At 46.7% G+C, this 18,661-nt stretch overlaps 10 protein-coding genes across 10 annotated transcripts; 6 read left to right on the forward strand and 4 right to left on the reverse strand.

Moving 5' to 3' along the window:
- Nucleotides 1–880: 880 nt before the first annotated feature.
- Nucleotides 881–2,698, forward strand: FSST1_007940 (major facilitator superfamily domain-containing protein; the record flags this gene model as incomplete). Its single annotated transcript, XM_083224774.1, has 1 exon — nt 881–2,698. The coding sequence occupies one exon, from the start codon at nt 881–883 to the stop codon at nt 2,696–2,698; it is 1,818 nt and encodes a 605-aa protein (XP_083083901.1).
- Nucleotides 2,699–3,581: 883 nt separating this feature from the next.
- Nucleotides 3,582–5,472, reverse strand: FSST1_007941 (uncharacterized protein; the record flags this gene model as incomplete). The annotated part of the gene is made up of 6 exons (XM_083224775.1): nt 3,582–3,704; nt 3,762–3,822; nt 3,875–3,959; nt 4,031–5,080; nt 5,136–5,310; nt 5,377–5,472. 6 exons carry the CDS (start codon nt 5,470–5,472, stop codon nt 3,582–3,584), a joined length of 1,590 nt encoding a protein of 529 aa, XP_083083902.1.
- A 513-nt stretch (nt 5,473–5,985) lies between these two features.
- Nucleotides 5,986–7,714, forward strand: FSST1_007942 (Zn(II)2Cys6 transcription factor domain-containing protein; the record flags this gene model as incomplete). The annotated part of the gene is made up of 2 exons (XM_083224776.1): nt 5,986–6,086; nt 6,154–7,714. The coding sequence occupies 2 exons, from the start codon at nt 5,986–5,988 to the stop codon at nt 7,712–7,714; spliced, it is 1,662 nt and encodes a 553-aa protein (XP_083083903.1).
- Nucleotides 7,715–8,696: 982 nt separating this feature from the next.
- Nucleotides 8,697–9,143, reverse strand: FSST1_007943 (uncharacterized protein; the record flags this gene model as incomplete). The annotated part of the gene is made up of 1 exon (XM_083224778.1): nt 8,697–9,143. One exon carries the CDS (start codon nt 9,141–9,143, stop codon nt 8,697–8,699), a length of 447 nt encoding a protein of 148 aa, XP_083083904.1.
- A 770-nt stretch (nt 9,144–9,913) lies between these two features.
- Nucleotides 9,914–11,060, forward strand: FSST1_007944 (S-adenosyl-L-methionine-dependent methyltransferase; the record flags this gene model as incomplete). Its single annotated transcript, XM_083224779.1, has 3 exons — nt 9,914–10,775; nt 10,827–10,983; nt 11,030–11,060. The coding sequence occupies 3 exons, from the start codon at nt 9,914–9,916 to the stop codon at nt 11,058–11,060; spliced, it is 1,050 nt and encodes a 349-aa protein (XP_083083905.1).
- Nucleotides 11,061–11,574: 514 nt separating this feature from the next.
- Nucleotides 11,575–12,492, forward strand: FSST1_007945 (uncharacterized protein; the record flags this gene model as incomplete). Its single annotated transcript, XM_083224780.1, has 1 exon — nt 11,575–12,492. The coding sequence occupies one exon, from the start codon at nt 11,575–11,577 to the stop codon at nt 12,490–12,492; it is 918 nt and encodes a 305-aa protein (XP_083083906.1).
- Nucleotides 12,493–13,150: 658 nt separating this feature from the next.
- On the forward strand, nt 13,151–13,510 carry FSST1_007946 (uncharacterized protein; the record flags this gene model as incomplete). Its single annotated transcript, XM_083224781.1, has 1 exon — nt 13,151–13,510. One exon carries the CDS (start codon nt 13,151–13,153, stop codon nt 13,508–13,510), a length of 360 nt encoding a protein of 119 aa, XP_083083907.1.
- A 746-nt stretch (nt 13,511–14,256) lies between these two features.
- FSST1_007947 (uncharacterized protein) lies at nt 14,257–14,685 on the reverse strand (the record flags this gene model as incomplete). Its single annotated transcript, XM_083224782.1, has 1 exon — nt 14,257–14,685. The coding sequence occupies one exon, from the start codon at nt 14,683–14,685 to the stop codon at nt 14,257–14,259; it is 429 nt and encodes a 142-aa protein (XP_083083908.1).
- Nucleotides 14,686–15,101: 416 nt separating this feature from the next.
- On the reverse strand, nt 15,102–16,537 carry FSST1_007948 (F-box protein; the record flags this gene model as incomplete). Its single annotated transcript, XM_083224783.1, has 2 exons — nt 15,102–15,730; nt 15,814–16,537. 2 exons carry the CDS (start codon nt 16,535–16,537, stop codon nt 15,102–15,104), a joined length of 1,353 nt encoding a protein of 450 aa, XP_083083909.1.
- A 636-nt stretch (nt 16,538–17,173) lies between these two features.
- Nucleotides 17,174–18,027, forward strand: FSST1_007949 (DUF427 domain-containing protein; the record flags this gene model as incomplete). Its single annotated transcript, XM_083224784.1, has 2 exons — nt 17,174–17,552; nt 17,603–18,027. 2 exons carry the CDS (start codon nt 17,174–17,176, stop codon nt 18,025–18,027), a joined length of 804 nt encoding a protein of 267 aa, XP_083083910.1.
- Nucleotides 18,028–18,661: the final 634 nt, after the last annotated feature.

Raw genomic sequence — 18,661 nt, forward strand, 5'->3', positions numbered from 1 at the left:
ATTCAGTCAATCTAGAATCTTTCCCATCTAAGATACGAGAGATCTCCCATGCTGTTTAATAAGCGGATCATGCGATAACGAAAAGGAGTTTTAAATAACTTCAGCTCCGTCTCCATATCAGAAAACAACGCTATTGGATAACTTCATGACTCGCGTCCTACGCTTGCTAAGCTGAGACCGGATTTCGGCAGCGGGATGACGCAGAGTCCGTGGCAAAGAAGTTTTTTCGGACTTGATAACCAATGATACGATTTGCGCAAACTTTTCGCATACAATGTCCATGGAGTTTCCGTGGGGTTTGTCATGGCGGACTCAATCTTGCCCCCGAAAGAAACCTAAAGACGCATCTCCAAACTCTGATCTGGGATCTGATTTCTAACCCGCCATGACCGTTACTTATCCGTTGACGAGCACGTTCATCATTACTCAGTTCTCCCACAATTGCACCGGATTTTGCATTGATTACGGCCGAAAAGCCCGATCCGGACCCGACAACCCGTTAGGTTGGATCTAGAGCCGAGGCATAGATGAATAGGAGTAACCTAGAACGTTCTTAGCGTCTCGCTTGGTGATATCATTCCTTGTCGGATTTAACCAAGGGACCACACGTCCTTGCCTGTCCAGGGTATTGTCGCCGGTCGGCGGATCCGTCATGGAATTGAAGAGATTTGCCTACAATATTCGTCCGGTAGTTACGTAGTCGATTAATAAAGTCCGATCCAAGAAACCTGGTCCTTATTTAAGTCGCTTGGCTCCCGTTTCTTTTGTTGATCTGCATGCTCTTTCCAGACAACGGGTTTTTAGCTTTCTCCCCCACCCGAACCCATCGACGCTATTCGCACTCACACATACAGCGACTACTCGATACGACAACGACACGATGAGCGAAAACGATAAAATAGAAAGCCCAGCGATGGCTAAAATCCCGTATTGGCGATTGGTCGCTGACCAGGCTGGTATCACACCAGAAGTCCAGAACTACAAGTACGATGGTTCAGGTACAGAGGAGGATCCTTATAGGGTGAAATGGATCCCCAATGACCCCCGAAACCCCATGGAGTTCAGTCAAGTCAAGAAGTGGTTCATCACCATGACTGTCGCTATGACCACCCTCGCTGTCGCCCTTGTGTCGTCAGCTTACACTGGTGGTATTCGACAAATCATTATGGAGTTCAACATCAGCCAAGAAGTCGCTACTCTTGGTGTGTCCCTCTTCGTCTTGGGTTTCGCAATTGGCCCTCTTCTCTGGGCGCCTCTTAGCGAGATGTTCGGTCGCCAATACCTCTTCATTGGTACCTATGCTGCTCTTACTGCCTTCAACTCTGGCTGCGCCGGCGCCAACAACGCCACTACTCTTATTGTTCTGCGATTTTTTGCTGGTGCTTTCGGTTCATCGCCTCTTACCAACGCTGGCGGTACCATTGCCGACATGTTCCCCGCTTCCCAGCGTGGTCTCGCCATGGCCATCTTCGCTGCGGCTCCCTTCCTTGGCCCCGTCCTCGGTCCCATCATTGGAGGTTTCCTTGGTATGAATGCCGGTTGGCGATGGGTCATGGGCTTCCTCGGTGCCTTCTCTGGTACCCTCTGGATCCTTGGTACCCTGCTTGTTCCCGAGACTTATGCCCCAGTCCTTCTCCGTCGCCGTGCTGCCAAGCTCTCCGAGATGACTGGCAAGGTCTACGTCAGCCAGGTTGATCACGACCGTGGCAAGGTTACTCTCACCGAATCCTTCAAGACTGCCCTTTCACGCCCCTGGATTCTCCTCTTCCGAGAGCCCATCGTGCTTCTCCTTTCCATCTACATGGCTATCGTCTACGGAACCCTTTACATGCTCTTCGGTGCCTTCCCCATTGTGTACCAGCAGCAGCGTGGATGGAACGCCGGTGTCGGTGGCCTTGCTTTCCTTGGTATCATGATTGGTATGCTCGGAGCTATTGCGTACACTATCCCCATGAACAAGCGCTATGTCAAGATCGAGAAGGAGAACGGTGGTTTCGCCCCACCTGAAGCTCGTCTCCCCTCATGCCTCATCGGCTCCGTCTGTCTGCCCATCGGTCTTTTCTGGTTCGCTTGGACCAACGGCCCCTCTACTCACTGGCTCGTCAGCATCGCTGCTGGTGTCCCCTTCGGTTTCGGCATGGTTCTTGTCTTCCTCAGTGTCATGAACTATCTCATTGACGCCTACACCATCTTTGCCGCCTCGGTTCTGGCTGCCAACTCAGTCCTCCGATCTCTCTTCGGTGCCGCTTTCCCTCTCTTCACCAGCTACATGTACAAGGACCTTGGTATTCACTGGGCTTCGTCTGTCCCCGCCTTCCTCGCCTTGGCTTGTGTTCCCTTCCCTTTCCTGTTTTACAAGTACGGTGCTTCCATTCGCGAGAAGTGCAAGTTCGCCGCTCAGTCCGCTGCTTTCATGCGCAAGCTGCAAACCGACAGCGCCGCTGCTGCCGATGGAGAGAAGAGGGAGGATGATGTCGCTGAGGAGGAGACCTTTGATGACGATGCCTCCACAGAGGTTGATGAGCCCGCTTATGCTCCCATCACAGCAAGCAGGACACATCAATCCACACGATCCCACGCCTCAAGGGCCTCTCGTGCCTCGCGGGCTTCAATGGCTTCAATTGCTTCGCGCCGCAAGTCATATGACGGCAACCCTTACGACATTGACCGTGTCAACACAAGGCAATCATTCACATAAAATAATCATCACCTAAAAGTTATTGCAGGGTTGGAAACCCAAGAAAAATTGACGGCCGTATAGCATTTAATTACATAGACTTACTTCTTTACAATAATACCCCATTTCTCACTTTCATACTTCTGACTCAACTTTGATCCATCTTGTGAAGTTTATACGGATTATTCATTGACATGACGTACTTGATCTTGTGCCTTGAACAATTTCTTGCTTTAACGTGCAGTAATTAGAGGCTTGGCAAGGCTAGCAGCTACTGTATCAAGGTAGCATGACATTAGCGCCCAGGGCGAAGCTGACCTTTGGCTATTTCCTTGGCAGTTGGTGACGATGATGCACTGGTCTAGGTAAGCGTCCCGCCTGTAACATGCTTGAGCTGTGAACAAGTGACAAGGTCTTGTACATGACCCACTACTCAACATAATTAAGTCTCTCGCCCCAAGAACAACTTCCTGATATGTTTCTCCTGTTTACTAGAGACATGAAAACTAATTTCGAGTCGTCTGCTATCCCAAAAACCAGGTACTGTGGTCTAGTTGGTTATGACATCTCGTTAACACCGAGAAGGTCCCCGGTTCGAGCCCGGGCAGAACCTCACTTTTTGCTTGCGCCATAATGTTGCTGACGATCAACGTACTTTTGCCATCCGATGTTGAAAGAACTACCGCAAAGACAGGACATGCAGGAGTGAATCACCGAGAATGAGACTGATGGCAGAATAACTATAACAAAATTGAAAGCGAGACTGTATGCCGAGCTACACAGCATGCCTCAAGATTGAAACCTCTTGTATAAATGAAGCCTTTGCTTTGCAGGTTGCAAATGACGCATTCGATCGTCTCACCCCACCGATGCCGACTGTATAACCAGACTAGATCTACACAACTCAGTCTCTGAATGCAAAGTACTTCTGCGGGCAGGTGATATTGGCAGTCGGAACAACGCCTTGGAGATATCCCTGTATGTGTTCATAATAACAAGGAGATCCTCCCTCTCGTGTAACAGGATGCTGGAAAGGGCCGAAAAGTTAGCTGAGATCGCTTCCTAGAATATGCTTGAAACTTACGCCAACGGATTCCTGCAAAAGTACCACTGATCCTGGAAATCGAGAAGCCATCTTGTGGGCACTTGGAGAGATTAGTCAACTGATCATTGATAGGCAAGCTATGGGGGAAATACTTGACCGCAGGAGCAACGGGGTCGAGGGTATTGCTTGTGAATAGTATCGGAAAAGACATGGGCTTGTTAATCCCAGTAACTGGACCTACAAGAAGAGATTAGACTAATTGTTCGCAATAACATCACTACTAAGCGATATGGTAAAGGGAATCCTACCTTGTACCATCATGCTGTCGGGCAACTGTGGCTTGAGCGAACGGCATAGAATTGTTCGTGCCCAGATCGGGAATGTGTCCCCAATGTACTTACTGCTGGACACGGACTCTTCGATGTAGTCTTTCCATTCCTCAACAGTGACAAGCTTGTTGTTCCTGTACGAGTCCGCACATCTGATAATGACATCCACGTGATCTGTCAAGAATAGCTTGTCTGACCATCCAATTAGAGAAGACGCGTTACCGTTCTCCAGCTCAGCAAATGTATCAGCGAAGATGGGGAAGTAGGTACGCGGCTCGTAGAGGCCGTATGCTATAAGGGACTTGAGGTCCGAGTATGTGGCGAGTCCTGGTAAAGTGTTGCTGTCGATTCCACTGACCGGAATAGGGTGACTTGAGATGTTTCGGATGATTGTATCTACTCTAGACATAATGTTCTCCGGTGTAGGTCCCCAGAAGGAACACAAGTCTGGACCAGCAGAATGACATAGAATCGAAAACTGCCCAAACGCCTTGTCCGAGTCAACAAAGTTACCGCGCCAGTTGTTGTCGTAATATTGGTCAACATCCAAGATGCTCTCAAGAACCAATCTTTCAACGCGATCGGGGAACATGGATGCGAAAGTAGTACCAACGACAGAGGCGTAGCTGTTGCCAAAGCCCCAGAGCTTAGCTTCTGAAGGCTCACGGCCTGCCAGCTTCGCGTCTGCCTCGACAAAGGTGAGAATGTCTCGCGCAACCGCAGGAGTGGTGACATAGTAGCCGAACGGCGACTTGGTCTTGACTTCCTCGTTGCACAAATCGCCGTAGATTTCTGCTGAGTAGTATTGTTCCTCCAATGAGTTGGAGGATGTGTTCGTGGCCCCAGTGTAGTGTGCTCGGTTAAAGGCTGTTCGTGCTTCCTTGTTGTTTCGGAAGCAGTCAATCTTTGGGCCGCTTCTCTCCACACCGCGGGGGTCCAAGGCGACAAAATTGTACGTTTCGCCAAACATCGGTCCAAACTGGTCTTTGTATTCCTGCAAAAGGTCAATGCCGGAGCCACCTGGGCCGCCTGATGCAGGGTCAGTTGGTTGCTATGGAATCATATGGCTCTTGGGGGTTTATACCTGGAATGATCAAGAAACTTTGGGAATCTGAAGTTGCATTCTTCCCAGCGAGCTTCATGAATGCAATCGGCGTGGTGCCAATATCGGGGTTCGAGTAGTCAAGTGGAACTTTGAGTCTGGAACAGGTAAAATTGTCAAAACATGGTGTCCAGATGAGCTCAGCCAAAGGTTTGATCTATACATTCTGTCAGATTATTTGGTCACAGTGGCAGCAGCATTCATGAATATTCAAGGATCTTACTTCTCCAAAACTCTGGACCATGGTGGCATTTTCCCGACAATCCACTCTGCCTCCAAATCCTGCGAGAAGGACAAGGGCAACTGCAATTCGCTTCATGTTGATGTGTAAGATATTCCAAAGAAGTTTAAGTATGACTGTGTCTACACAAAGTTCTATTGCGGGAGGCGTTGAGACTACTTATACATTCCGAGAGACCTTTAATAATACTCATTCTTACAAGATAAATCATTGTTTAATACTACACGTAACCATCTCACTCCACTCGTACGAACGAGCAAATAAATGAGCTTTGAACAAATAACAAGCCCCTAAAGACCGAGGGTATGACCTATTAGGACCCTTGAGTTATTCTACAAATATGAAATGTAGGATTGTCAAAGACCGAGCTGGTAGGATCTTGTAGTAAGCCTTGGCATATCCACCTGTACGAACTGACCAATGAACAGACTCAATTTGAAGTACGCACTATCTTTGTTCACCTTGGCCCCCAGCCTGGTCAGCTAGACTAATTGTTCCTCTTAATGTTACCGTTGTGCTGTTCAAAACATCTTTGAGTACTATTTGCGCTGCTGAATTAGATTTGTGTACCACTCACTTCTAGCTGCAGCAATGAGCGATCCGAACAGCAAAACCGGAACTAGCAAGCAGGCCTGGAGGAAGAAACCTCGGCAATTCGCCCCAAAGTCAAGACTGGGCTGTAAAACATGCAAGTAAGTCCCAACTAGCTCATCGCCATCATTTTTATCGAACAAATTGGACTGACCAACAACAATGAAGAATAAGACGAATCAAATGTGACCAGGCTCAGCCGTCATGTTTCAAGTGTCAGTCGACGAGCCGGATCTGCGACGGCTATGGTGCGGCATCGCACCTTGTCAGTGTTGATGCGAAGACAAGCCAGTATCATCACCCAGGGCCTGCTACAACAGCAACCCGCGGCTTGGCAAACCCATGCGCCACTTCCAACATCCGACAAGCGCCACACCCACATTACCAAAGTCACCACAGCCTGATCTTGGAAAATCCGAGAGCGTTGATGCTACTGCCAGTTGATTCAGCCCAGGCAGAGGCCATGTCATTTTTCGAAGTCATCTCCGTCAAGCATCTGAACGAGTACTACCCGAGCAAGTCATGGCGCGAGACACTCATGTTCTTCACCCAAACAATCCCATCAGTAAGACATGCTGCTGTTGCACTGTCCCTGATTCACCGAAACTACTGTGATGGTTGTTCTAGACAGTCAGAGTACAAGGCCTTGTTTCATTACAACAAAGCAATACAGCTTTTTCTGGCACAAAAAAGCGGCGATGACGTCGAAGCCATGATAAACACGCTATTAGTATGCTACCTATTCACAAGCTTTGACAACCTGGCGGGCAATTATCAGCGGGCGATGGTACACCTGCAAGGAGGAGTAGAACTGTCGCGCAGTATTCCCAGTCCCATGCTAGACGGCAGCTGTGTGTCTAGTGTAAACCTGTTCTTCATGGAAGTTGTGAAGCAGCTGAGACGTCTCGATATGCAAGCCGGTGCATATCTAGTCGGCTGGAGTCCGGTAGACACGCAGGAAACTGGAGAGGAAGCTCTTTTCTTGAGCAATGCGTTTGAGTCAGTGGATCATGCCGCCAATTGCCACCAGTTATTACTTGCGCGAGCCATGAGGCTACACTGGATGGCGCAAGAAGCATCATTCATAGACGGTGTGCCATCCGTCGATTCGAAACAGCTTGTTATTGAAGAGCTAGAGACATGGCGGCATCGATTTGACGATATGCTAAGCACAATCAATCATTATAGTTCCGATATTGAGGCAAACCGCCTTGTAACGCTATTGCAACTCCAAAATACCGTACTTTGGATCCTTGTCAGTAGTCTCGGCCCGGGTAGAGAGATGGAGTACGACAAATTTCTGCCCGTATTTCGGCGATGCGTCACAATGGTAGATGAAGTCGCATTGGGGCACCCTAGCTACAAAGAATCGACAAAACCGAGATTCACGCAAGATGTAGCTATTATACCGATTCTTTATATAATCGGAGCCAAGTGCCGGGACCCTGTGGTCCGAAGAGATGTATTGAGAATCCTGCGACGACAGCCGCTCCGGGAGGCAGTCTGGGATAGTACAGCAGCAGCGAGAGCCGTGGAGAGAATAGTTGAAATCGAAGAAAGTAAAGATGGAGGGGGACTTAGAGGGACTATGGAGGAAATCGAAGTGTCGCAGAGGGTCGAGTGTGTGTCTTGGGAGCAAGTGATCAACAGCCACTCCAGGACAAGACTCGAATTGGAGTATACGCTTTGCAAACAAGAGGAAAGATATACAGAGTCTCTGGTTATTTGACAATGTGTTATAATGATTATATAAAAAAAGATTTATTTCGAGATCTGCTTCGTATAGAGATAGCGCCCCAGGCGGAGAGATTAAAGCCTAAATACTAGCAATTTCAAGTTTCCATCTCATGATACTTGATAATGCTAAGTTGGGCCAATTCATAGAACTCTCTATGTATCTGTTCTTGCACCATCAGTCTTTGTTCGGCTTCCAGTTCACACAGAACTGGGCTAGTATCGTACAAGAACAAGCGATATGTTCCCTACTTCGCTCATGTTGTTCACTCATGCTACCCAGTGTTTAACGAAGCCCAACGATGCATCTATTGAACATGGAAAGAATTAAAACTCCCAAAGCTTGCCGGTACTATTGTGAAAAGATCTCAGAAGACACTGATTGAGGCTAGAAATCTTGATTATACCGCCATCCCCGTGGGTTTTACCGGCTTCCGAGTTTACCCATCGTTGGAGGTGATAAGCCCAAGCGTATTGCAAAGAGCAGACTATGAGAAGTATGATGTCGAAATTTTATACGAAAATAATACATTCGACCTATCACAATACCGTCTTCAGTGGTGATAACATCAACTTGGACCTCTAGATGAACTGTGCAAGCTTCTACACATTCTGAAGCATGTGATAAACACGCATAACCTCATATCACGTTACTTAAAAGTCACGTAAGAGTTATTTAAAGCCGCTTATAAATAAGAAGATTTCAATTGCCCATTCTCAATCTGTCTAGGGAAAAAAAAAAGGATTCGCACTTGAAATATCAAAACTCCAGTCTCAAGTCATACCAACTCCAGCCCTAAGAGTCCAGCCCTCAATGCACCCCCTCAACCCTCATCTCCCACCTCCAGTACTGCCAATATTCAGTACCATCTTTGTCGACACACTGCAGCTTTCCGGTATTAACCATCCAGCTGTTGAGTGCACCATCCCTGTCACCACGCCGAGCTTTACAGCTCTTGCACCGCTTCAGCACACCATTAGGTTTTGCTGAAGGCAGACTTGACCTCTTCCAGTGTCTTGTTGACACTTCCAGCGAGTGAGGTCTTTACAGACTTCGCCCGCTGGCGGAGAGATCCCAGGCGTGATGTCCTTCTCTTCAGCCCATCACCGGGATGCGAAGGAGCTGGTTCTGACGGTAGGATGTTCTCAAAGTCCTGAGGACCTTGTCCTGCCACGACGCCAGCAGATCGCCTCGCCGGCTCTGACGAGAAGAACTGTGGGTTCCTCGCTCGGAAGTCTAAGTCTTCCGGCGAGTCACCACCGACTCTCGTCAACTCCCCATACTCCACTCCGGGAGCCGACTCCCAGAGCGTCCCATCTGGCGCCCGGAAGGTGTATACCTTGGTGTCAGAATCGTATCCAACACGCTCCATACCCGCAGGGAGGCGGCCCTCATCTACGTCGAATGTCGCACGGCGCGGCATTTTGGCGATGGATATACAGACGGATAGTAGAAAGTTGTTGTAGTGGCAGGAAAGTTTTCTTTCGTGCTTGCTCTCTGGAGAGAATGGTTTGAGGAGGAAAGGATTATTTTTTCTTAGTAGGAAATCTTCCCCCTTTTATACTCAGGGGTACGTACTCATAGCTCAGTTACAGACATATTTGTGCAATTTGAACACTTGAGATGTTCCTCTCGCATAGTTCTGTTCTCATAAACAAGTATAGATCTGTGGTACTGTCTCTCAGTCAATGCCTAGCGGTCGTCGGTCAATAGTTATGACATTGAACATATCAGATGTTAGTTTTTAGTTCAAGTCGAACACAACTGCGATCCAATAGTGGTACAGGATTACAAATTCAATACGATCATTAATAAAACCATTTAGTTATGTACTGAAATTTGGTCGAAAATACACCAGAACAAGAGAATATGTGAGCACATAGCTCTATATCATGTAGTGTCTGCTGGTTCTGTTTGCAATTGAATAACTAGAGAAGATATGACTAAACAAGAACCTTGAAATAACTCACGTGGCTGCATCCAATGGCCAGCCATAGATGGGAAGTTCTTGTGTCCGTATTAGACTTATTATTCCCAGAATCACCCCTCTCGACGCTCGCTTGGCATGCCTCTTTGAGAATTTCAATGCTATAAATCGCTCATTTTCTATTCGTTCGTTCGTCACTTTACTCTTGAGTTAAACAATTTATCACGTATCTAAAAGCAATAGTTCATGTCATCTGTGTATTAGTTATGGCCAGGGAAACTACACCCGCAAAGACGGCTTCACCACAGTCGTCGCCAAATGAACAAGCACCACCTGAGCCCGCGGGTCAGCTTGACGCAGATGAAAACGTCACTGACGATGATTCAGCGCTCGGTCACACAGACGAGGAAAGCTCAACTGCTTCGCTCAGCTCTACCATTTACAAGTATAGAGAAGAGAATGGACGAACATATCATGCTCATAAAGACGGCGCGTACATCGGCCCGAACGATGATCTGGAACAAGACCGATTGGATTTCCAGCACAGCCTCTGTCTTTTGACTTTTGACAACCAGCTTCATCTTGCTCCCATATACAAAGAGGGATGTATACCTGTGCGTCGTGTTCTCGACGTTGGCACGGGAACAGGAATCTGGGCAATGGACTTTGCCGATGAACACCCCATGACGGTTGTGACCGGAGTAGATTTGAGCCCAATCCAGCCATCTCTGGTGCCCCCAAACGTTCAGTTCCAGGTGGATGATATGGAGGATGAATGGACTTTTTCCGAGCCATTTGACTATATCTATTGCCGTTTCATGACTGTCTCGTTCGCTAATTGGCCAAGATTCTTTGATCAAAGCTTCAAAAACCTAACACCTGGTGGCTGGATTGAGGTTGTAGATATTCTACCCCCTACATCTGACGATGGTACCATGTCTCCAGACACAGCGCTCCATAAATGGTCGAATCTTTTACTGGAGAGCACAGAAAAGATTGGCCGGCCATTTGGTGGAATAGCCTTTTATAAATCTCAGATGGAAGAGGTTGGCTTTAAGAACGTTACACTACGTGTGTACAAATGGCCTCAAAACCGTTGGCCAAAAGACAAAAAGTATAAAGAGCTAGGTAAGGAAGTTATCATGCGAAGACAAGAACAAAGACATTGACGTGGACAAGGATCATGGACACTTGAGAATATTTCAAGCGGCCTCGAAGCAATCAGTAACGCTCTATTCACTAGAGTTCTGGGATGGTCGAAGCCCGAGTTGGATGTGTTCCTCACAGACGTGCGTAAAGACATCAAAAACACCTCAATCCACGCCTACTGGCCTGTGTAAGTTATTCATATCGCATTTCGAACTCGTCTAACAAAAATTCAGATACGTGATTTGTGGCCAAAAGATGTCTTGAACAGCTGCCAATATGTGGAAAGAACTCAAGTTGTGTACACCGAAACATTGGATAAGTCATGACATGCTTTTGTTTTAGCAATTAATTTAGCGTACGAGCATGAATTTTCTCTTGTGCTTACTTGAACCGGCGTGTTTTGATGCCGAACACCTGAATTGATTACCAATTTTCTTATGTGGCTGAACACGACAACTGAAAAAGGTACAGCTGTGTGTCGAGCCGGGACATCCGTATTGGTTGCGCTGCTTCGTCCTTGAACAAGGATAATGATAAAAATCAAGTATAATTGATCAACATCAAATGCGATGCCCATATATGTCGGGCGCCGGGGTAAAAAAGATTGCGATTACCGGAAGTCCGCAACTTACTCCGCAGGCCTAAGCCAATACATCCGGTCTAGAAGAACAAGCCTACAAGCATATATCGTAGACTGTGAATCTATAAGAGCAGGGATGGTGCTCTCATGTAACTTATCAAATCAAACAATCATTCTTACCTATAGAAAGAGAGCAGAATGCCTTCTATTGTCTTTGTCGCCGGTGCGACAGGGAGACAGGGCTCCGCAGTTGCTAGACAACTCCTTGACATCGGGTGGGCTGTACGCGCCACAGCTCGAAACATGGAGTCCCTTAACGCAACAAAACTCCAAAGAATGGGCGCTGAAGTGACTGCTGGCGACTGGGAAAACGAAGAAACTCTCAAGAAAGTCATAGACGGATGCACCCATGTCTTCTTGAACGTGGTGCCCAACCTTGCAAACTTCACCTCCGAAGTCCCTCATGCTAAGCGAATCCTCGATATGGCGAAGCACACTGGCGTCAAACACGTCGTTTACTCCAGCGGCATGGCCATAAAAGATCTTGAAAAGGGACAATACCACGATCCGAATCACCCGGTTTGTCGGGGACATGGCTGGAAACGAGACATAGAAAATCTCGTCCAAGAAGCTGGATTTGATGCCTGGACAATTCTTCGACCTGGGTTTTTCATGTGCAATCTTCTTGAACCAAAGGTCAGCATGATGTATCCTGATCTCGTACGTACAGGTATGTTGAAGACAGCTTATACACCCGAGACACGTCTCCCACAGGTGGATGTGGAAGATATTGCAAAGTTTGCCGTTGCTGCATTCCGTGAGCCAGAGCGTTTCAACAGGCAGTTTGTACCAATTGCGAGCGAAAAGCTCTCCCTTGCTGAGATCACACGACAACTAGGGGAAGCGACTGGAAGGGATTTTAGAACCACATTTTTAGCCAACGAGGAGATTGAAGAGAAGATGGCAACAGACTTTTTTGTTGCCATACAGGTCATGGCCCGAGACCTGGAGAACAAGGTCGATATTGAGGATGTTCAGAGATGGGGAATCCCTTTGACCTTGTTTGTTGAGTTTCTCGAAAGGGAGGAGTCCTGGGTTAAAAGCACATACACCTGACGGAGAGGCAGAATAGATGTTGTCGAGGTCTGCCTAGGTCATGACCATTTGGTCGGCTAGGAACATAAGTGACTAAATTACCAGGTCAGTTTATGCAACTTAGACCATACTTTTTAGGTAATTTATGGTTATTATCTAAAGCTTAAAGATCAATTCTTCTGCTCTCTCACCATACAGGGAGTCATTCCACAATCTCATGGCATGCTAGAGACATTAATTTCTGAGTGTATGAGGTCTTTTGATGGCTGGAATGAAGTAAAAGCGGGTCTCGTCTTTCACTGAGAACAGTTGTTATCATGATTTAACCAGAGATATATTACCGAGACCTCTAGAAAATAAACAACGTTATCCCAAGACACAGTTCAAATGCGTCTGTTAGTAGCGACTAACCCTTGGAATTTATGATTCGGAATTTTATTAGACCGAAGTTGAAGTCGATGGGCCCGATCTGATGTATCAATGACATCAACCATGATGATGACGATTGTATCTCGGCTTTTACAATGTCGTCATTATTTGCAGTTCAGCCTCTTCATTACCGAGCTTGCAACTACATCAAATCTTCCAGTCTTTTGTTTCAATTGATCCTTCTATCGACCCGCAACTTTACATCCTCGATCATCTTCTTTGCAGTAAATCTCCACGACCAATTGCAAAAATGACCTTCGCACGCCAATCCCTCTCGTCCTTTCGACTCCCAACTATCACATCAGCCCTGCGAAGCAAACCTACGTACGGCCCATATACCTCTCTACGTATGGAGTCAGGAAAAGTCAAGACCCCCGTCTCGTCCGATCTCAAGCACGACAAGAAAGTCACAGACCACACCGATGGCGCCATGGCTTCGCTCAAGGGCACACCTGAAAAACAAGACGCAAGCTCTTTCGAAAGCCAGAATTTGACAGAAAAGGAAAAGAAGACCAACAGTCAGAATGCGCAAGCAAACGATAGCAATGAGGGCATGTCGGGCGAGAAGACGGACAGCTTTACAAAGTCGGGAAGGTCACACAAGGTGTAGATAAACATGGAGTTTCGTGTCGAGAGGATTGAAACGACATATGTGAGATATCCAAAAACAACCAGGGATTAATAAAAAATCATTGATTTCATGATTGGACATGAAATTATTTGTAACGTTGTTCTGTCGAAACAACAGGTTGCCTCGACAGCACGTGATCTCGAACAGATTAATCCCAATTTGCACGTTTCACTAACAACTCAGCCTTTACATAAATTATCTAAAGCGTGTGTCATTTCAACAAAAATGTGCGGAATCATTCCATTCATGAAAGGCCTATATGAAGATCTCTTAGAAGCCATAGACGATCTCTTTCCGAGCCAGACCGCCGATACAGCTCCGCTCATAAACAACCGTCAATCGTTTCCGCTGTCACAACCCTACAATCAAGCGTACACATCAGCCTCTCGTCCAGTTGCAGAGGAACATTGCGAAGTCACAGAGAGACTGGAGGTCAGAACGGCTCGGGCAAGAATGCCTTCACCTCCAAGAGGACAACCGACAAGATGATTTGAGGTGAGTTTGAAGTTTGTTCTTCGTTCTCTCGATTGAACATTACTAACCATACCAGAACAAATCAATTCTCTACCGAGAGAAAACCTCATTGAAACTTGGAGGCAACCTTAAAGGATAGCAAAGAACATGATCATGAAGGCTTGCTCGATTATAATTATGAGAAGCCTGACAGAAAAGCTTTAGATAAATGATAGGTCGGAAAATTCAAATCCCAAGCATCCAACTCTCAATTACCCCTTCAAATCACATTTCATCCAAGCTTTGCTAAAATTAACTGCAAATTCCTTCGCCCTCTTTTCATCCATAGGCTCATACTCATCTTTCTGTGGCTTCTCCCAAACAATTTTCGAAATGACACCTCCTTCCCTCTCAATGACCTTCTCGTTGTTGTATGCCTCAGCTGGCACTTGTCCTATCAGTGCCACATTCTCCATGCTGCTCCAGCTTCTGCACATCCGGACTCTGATATTTCCCTCCTTGTCAGGCCCGTCGGTGCAGCACATCCATCGGTCGTCCATATCTCGAGGGGTGAATCCATATATGAGTTTGATCATCTCGTGACCAGGGACGCGGATACCCCATTCTGCGCTTAGGGGAACCTGAATTGGCTCTACACTGTCGTTGAAGCTGGCTCGCTCTGGTTTGTTGCTTGAAGTCATTGTTCTGGCTTGATGTCTGAGGAAGAGAAATGGTTTATGGTGAAATGGTATTGGTGCGACGGGCAATTTACCATGGACTGTGACTCATATTTAATATAGGAAGTTCTTTGGGCCTGTCAGCCGAGCCACCAGCCTAATTCATTGTTGCTCCGCCGCAATGGGGCTTATATTTGCAGCTTCAACATAGCCTCACCGCTGGTAGCGCTAATTATCGGACCAAAATCTGACAGGGCGGTTATAAGCTGAAATTGCAAGTTTGATACTGGCGGGTTATTATCTAATTTAGCAAATGAACGTCTTTGTAAGTTGAAACCTGTTCAAGTGATTTGGCTCGAGTCAAGGAGATATCATGAGTTACTATCGCACTTGGGAAACGCTTCTATCTACCATACATTCTCAAATCACAAACGCAACCACTAATAAAAGTGGTACACTTTGCCCATCTCGTTTGTGACATTCACGTTCCATTTTAGTCCATGTGTCTTTACTGCTTTCTTCCAAGCTGCCAGCGTCTCCTCACTTGCCTCAGGGACTTCCGGCTGGCCTACAAACTCGAGACAAGGCTCATCTTCTGATTTGGAGTTAAAGCAGATGCCAATTTGTGTACGACCATGGTGTATAATGTTCAGTTCCTCGATCTTTGGCATTCTAGTAGCGCAGGTCGCAGCAGCGATGGCGAATCTGTCCATGATACTCTGATCGTACGCGTAACCTTCCTTGCCATGCTGCCATTGAGCGATACACTCGCCTGAAGGCAAATGCTCTTTGAGTTCGAGGTGATAAAGACGTATAGTCGGCCAGATGGCATCATCTTTCGGCTGTTGGGGCAAGAGGATCGTGCTGTCCACTCTGGCCAGGAGATAGAAATCGTCCAAGCCTATTCTTTGGGTAAAGGAATAGAATGATAAACTTAGAACATCTTCTTGGGCGCTTGGGGGAACTGTGTTATTGGGACGGTCGACTGCAGATCGCGGTGGCTGACGTAGATAGCTTAGAGCAAAAGACTGAACAGACGTTGGAATGAGCTCAAGTGTCCTTGAAAACTCTGTAATATTGATGTTAGGAAGGTCCCAGACCATTCGGCTCACAGAAATAAAGTCCCCTTTTAATCTCTTGTACAGTACTCACTTGTTCTTTGACTCATCACAGCAGTAGAATCTATATTCTCTTCGTCGGTAAGCCACCATTCCACCTTTGATAGACGTGGCATCCTTGAAGCAATGCGGTTGATGGATGATGGCGAGAAGAGAATACTTTGAGAGCCAGGTTCGACTCTGAAATAGGAAACAGCTGGTATCTGGGCAATTTCCACGTCCCAGTCTTTGAATAGCTCGACATAGAAAGGTGTCACATTTCCAAACAGGACCTCTGTCCTTTCGCGAGACCGTTTGGTTTCATTCCGCAACAGACGAAGAGCGAACTTTTTGGGCGGCGTTATAAATATCTCCAAGCCAACTACTGGGGCCTCTCGAGGTGGGATTCGTGACAGGACTTCGAGGAGTTGTCTGACACTTTTGTTGAAAACTAGTTGATCATCGTAATCTTCTTCTGGAATTGTTGACGCGGTTAGATTGTGTGCGGGAAATTCGAAATCGAACCATATATATCGGATGTAGCTAAGGCGAAGCGGCGTGAGATAGTTTTCACGCTGAGCTTCATCAAGTCTCCTTGAATTTAAAATCAGATGCCGAAACGTAATAGACTCGACGATGTCCCGCCATTGTCGGGAAACCGATGCGTATGATGCGAGTGAGGTTATGGGACAGCGTTCATTTATGTGAGGGACTAAACGCGCCGCGACGATCAATTTCGACACGATATTCCGGATGATTTCAGATGGAAGAGTTTCCATTATACCCAAAGAGCTTTACAGGCACGATTAGGCTGTTATCGCGCATGTCTCTAGGTTGTGGAATTTGAGCTGGTGCTAAAGATGATCCATTTTCTGGTCAAAATGATCTTCGTTTCCCAAGCTGGACGGTCACGTGGAGTATGCTGACAACCAGACCATGTTGGCTCATCTTTCACAATGGGACGCTATAACACCTCAATGGAGAAAAGATTAAAGATTAAACTTGGAGAACAATTAAGAAATATGGTAATTGTTCAAAGCGCGTTCTCTCGTTGGTAATTATTGGCCGTCCAAGCTCCGAGTACAAGGTAAAGCCAAGCTTGACACCAAGATTCTACAGGCGCAGTCCATCGAGGCGGAACCTACCTTGGCTTTCATTTTATCAGATCATATATTTCAAAGCCAAAAGATGTTCCCCCTGGCTGGGATATCTTCCATGGAGGCGATTATAAATCAAGGGTCCAATGGGTAATCCGGTGCATATTTTGATGCGTCATTATGAGCGGGGTATGACATTTATAACGACCTCAGCTCGCCGTGAATAGCTGACAGCCGGCATAAAATTATCATACTTCCAATTTATGCAGTTGTAAATTGAACAAATTTTATTCTTGTTCCATATCGACTTGATCAACAATGAGTGCCAGATACAGTCTCACGGAACTCGCGCAGAGTCTCATCGAACACGGTCCTCGCAAAGCTCTCCAAACATCTCGCAGGATCCGGGCTATCCATAATCACATCACTGTTGTTGATACTACTAAAGCTGTCTATGTCTGGGAACACGATAACTTTCCCACAATTTACGTGCCTACGGTGGATATCAGGAACGGAAAATTGGCTGACAAGCAGAACATCTCGGTTGAGCTTAAGGAGCGAGCAGCAATCTCTCAACTCATCGTACCAGCTCATGATGTACTTGAAGAGAAGAAGGTCGATGGAGTCCTGAGATTCTTTCCAGATGTGACCCTTGGACCACTGTCCGATCTGGTACGAATCGACTTTCGTAGCATAGGTACGTGTCGTAGTGTTGCCAGCAACGATATGAGGCTGACCATTTGACAGATCAATGGCTTGAGGAAGACGAACCCATTTTTGTACACGCCAAAGACCCATTCAAGCGCGTTGATGTCCTCCGCTCTGAGCGCCCCATCGAAGTTCAAGTCGGCGGCAAAACCGTTGCCAAGACTGAATCGTCGATGCATCTCCTCGAAACAGGTCTACCAACCCGTTACTACTTACCTCTTACATCAGTCGACCAGACTGTTCTCAGAAAGAGCAACCTCAAGACCAAGTGTCCTTACAAAGGTGAGGCTGAATACTATCACGTCGTGGTGGATGGAAAGACTCATGAGAATTTGGTCTGGTACTATAATCACCCGACACATGAGAGCGGGGCCATCGCGAAACTATTGTGCTTTTATAATGAAAAGGTTGATATAATCTTGGATGGGGAATTGCAGGACCGTCCCAAGACGAAGTTTGCTTGATCGTTTCAATGCTATCTAGCATCTGCCTTTACTCTATTTTCGCGCACGTCACAATTACAATACAACTGTTCATAATAGGAATGCTCAATAGCAATAATGTTTCCAGTAGTTAATGTTTGGATAGATTGATGATCGCGTACAGTCACGCGGACAATAGCGTTGTTCAGACCACAATATCGTGTTTCTGATGCCAATATCCAGGCCAATTTATTAATGAATCACCAAGGCAACTTGCATGATATGATACAGGTACGCGGCTCAGGGAATAGAAATTGCAAGTGAAACATAACGACATGGCTTAATACAAAGCAAGCCCTTTTTGTCTCACCCGTTTCAGCTTCTATGACGATGAGACTGTTACCAGCGGGACGTTCCTGGACTACCGATGCTTATTTCCCCGTGCAGAGGGATTGGAAGAGATTGCTTGCAGGGATGACCGATACGAAGTTCGTCCTACCCACCTAAAATTCCATGTTGTGTTTTAGTGATACAAAATTTATATCATGATTCAACGAAGCCTGGTTTCTGAAATGATCTGTCGCACACCAAGCAAAAGCAATTTGTTCTGGTGAACACAGTTTTCCAGCCACATGCCAGTTTTGATCGGCGATTGTGGGAGGTGTTGCGCAGAATG

Source organism: Fusarium sambucinum, chromosome II (genome assembly GCF_050947815.1).
Source record: "Fusarium sambucinum isolate potato_lamoka chromosome II, whole genome shotgun sequence".
Classification (NCBI taxonomy): Eukaryota; Fungi; Ascomycota; class Sordariomycetes; order Hypocreales; family Nectriaceae; genus Fusarium; species Fusarium sambucinum.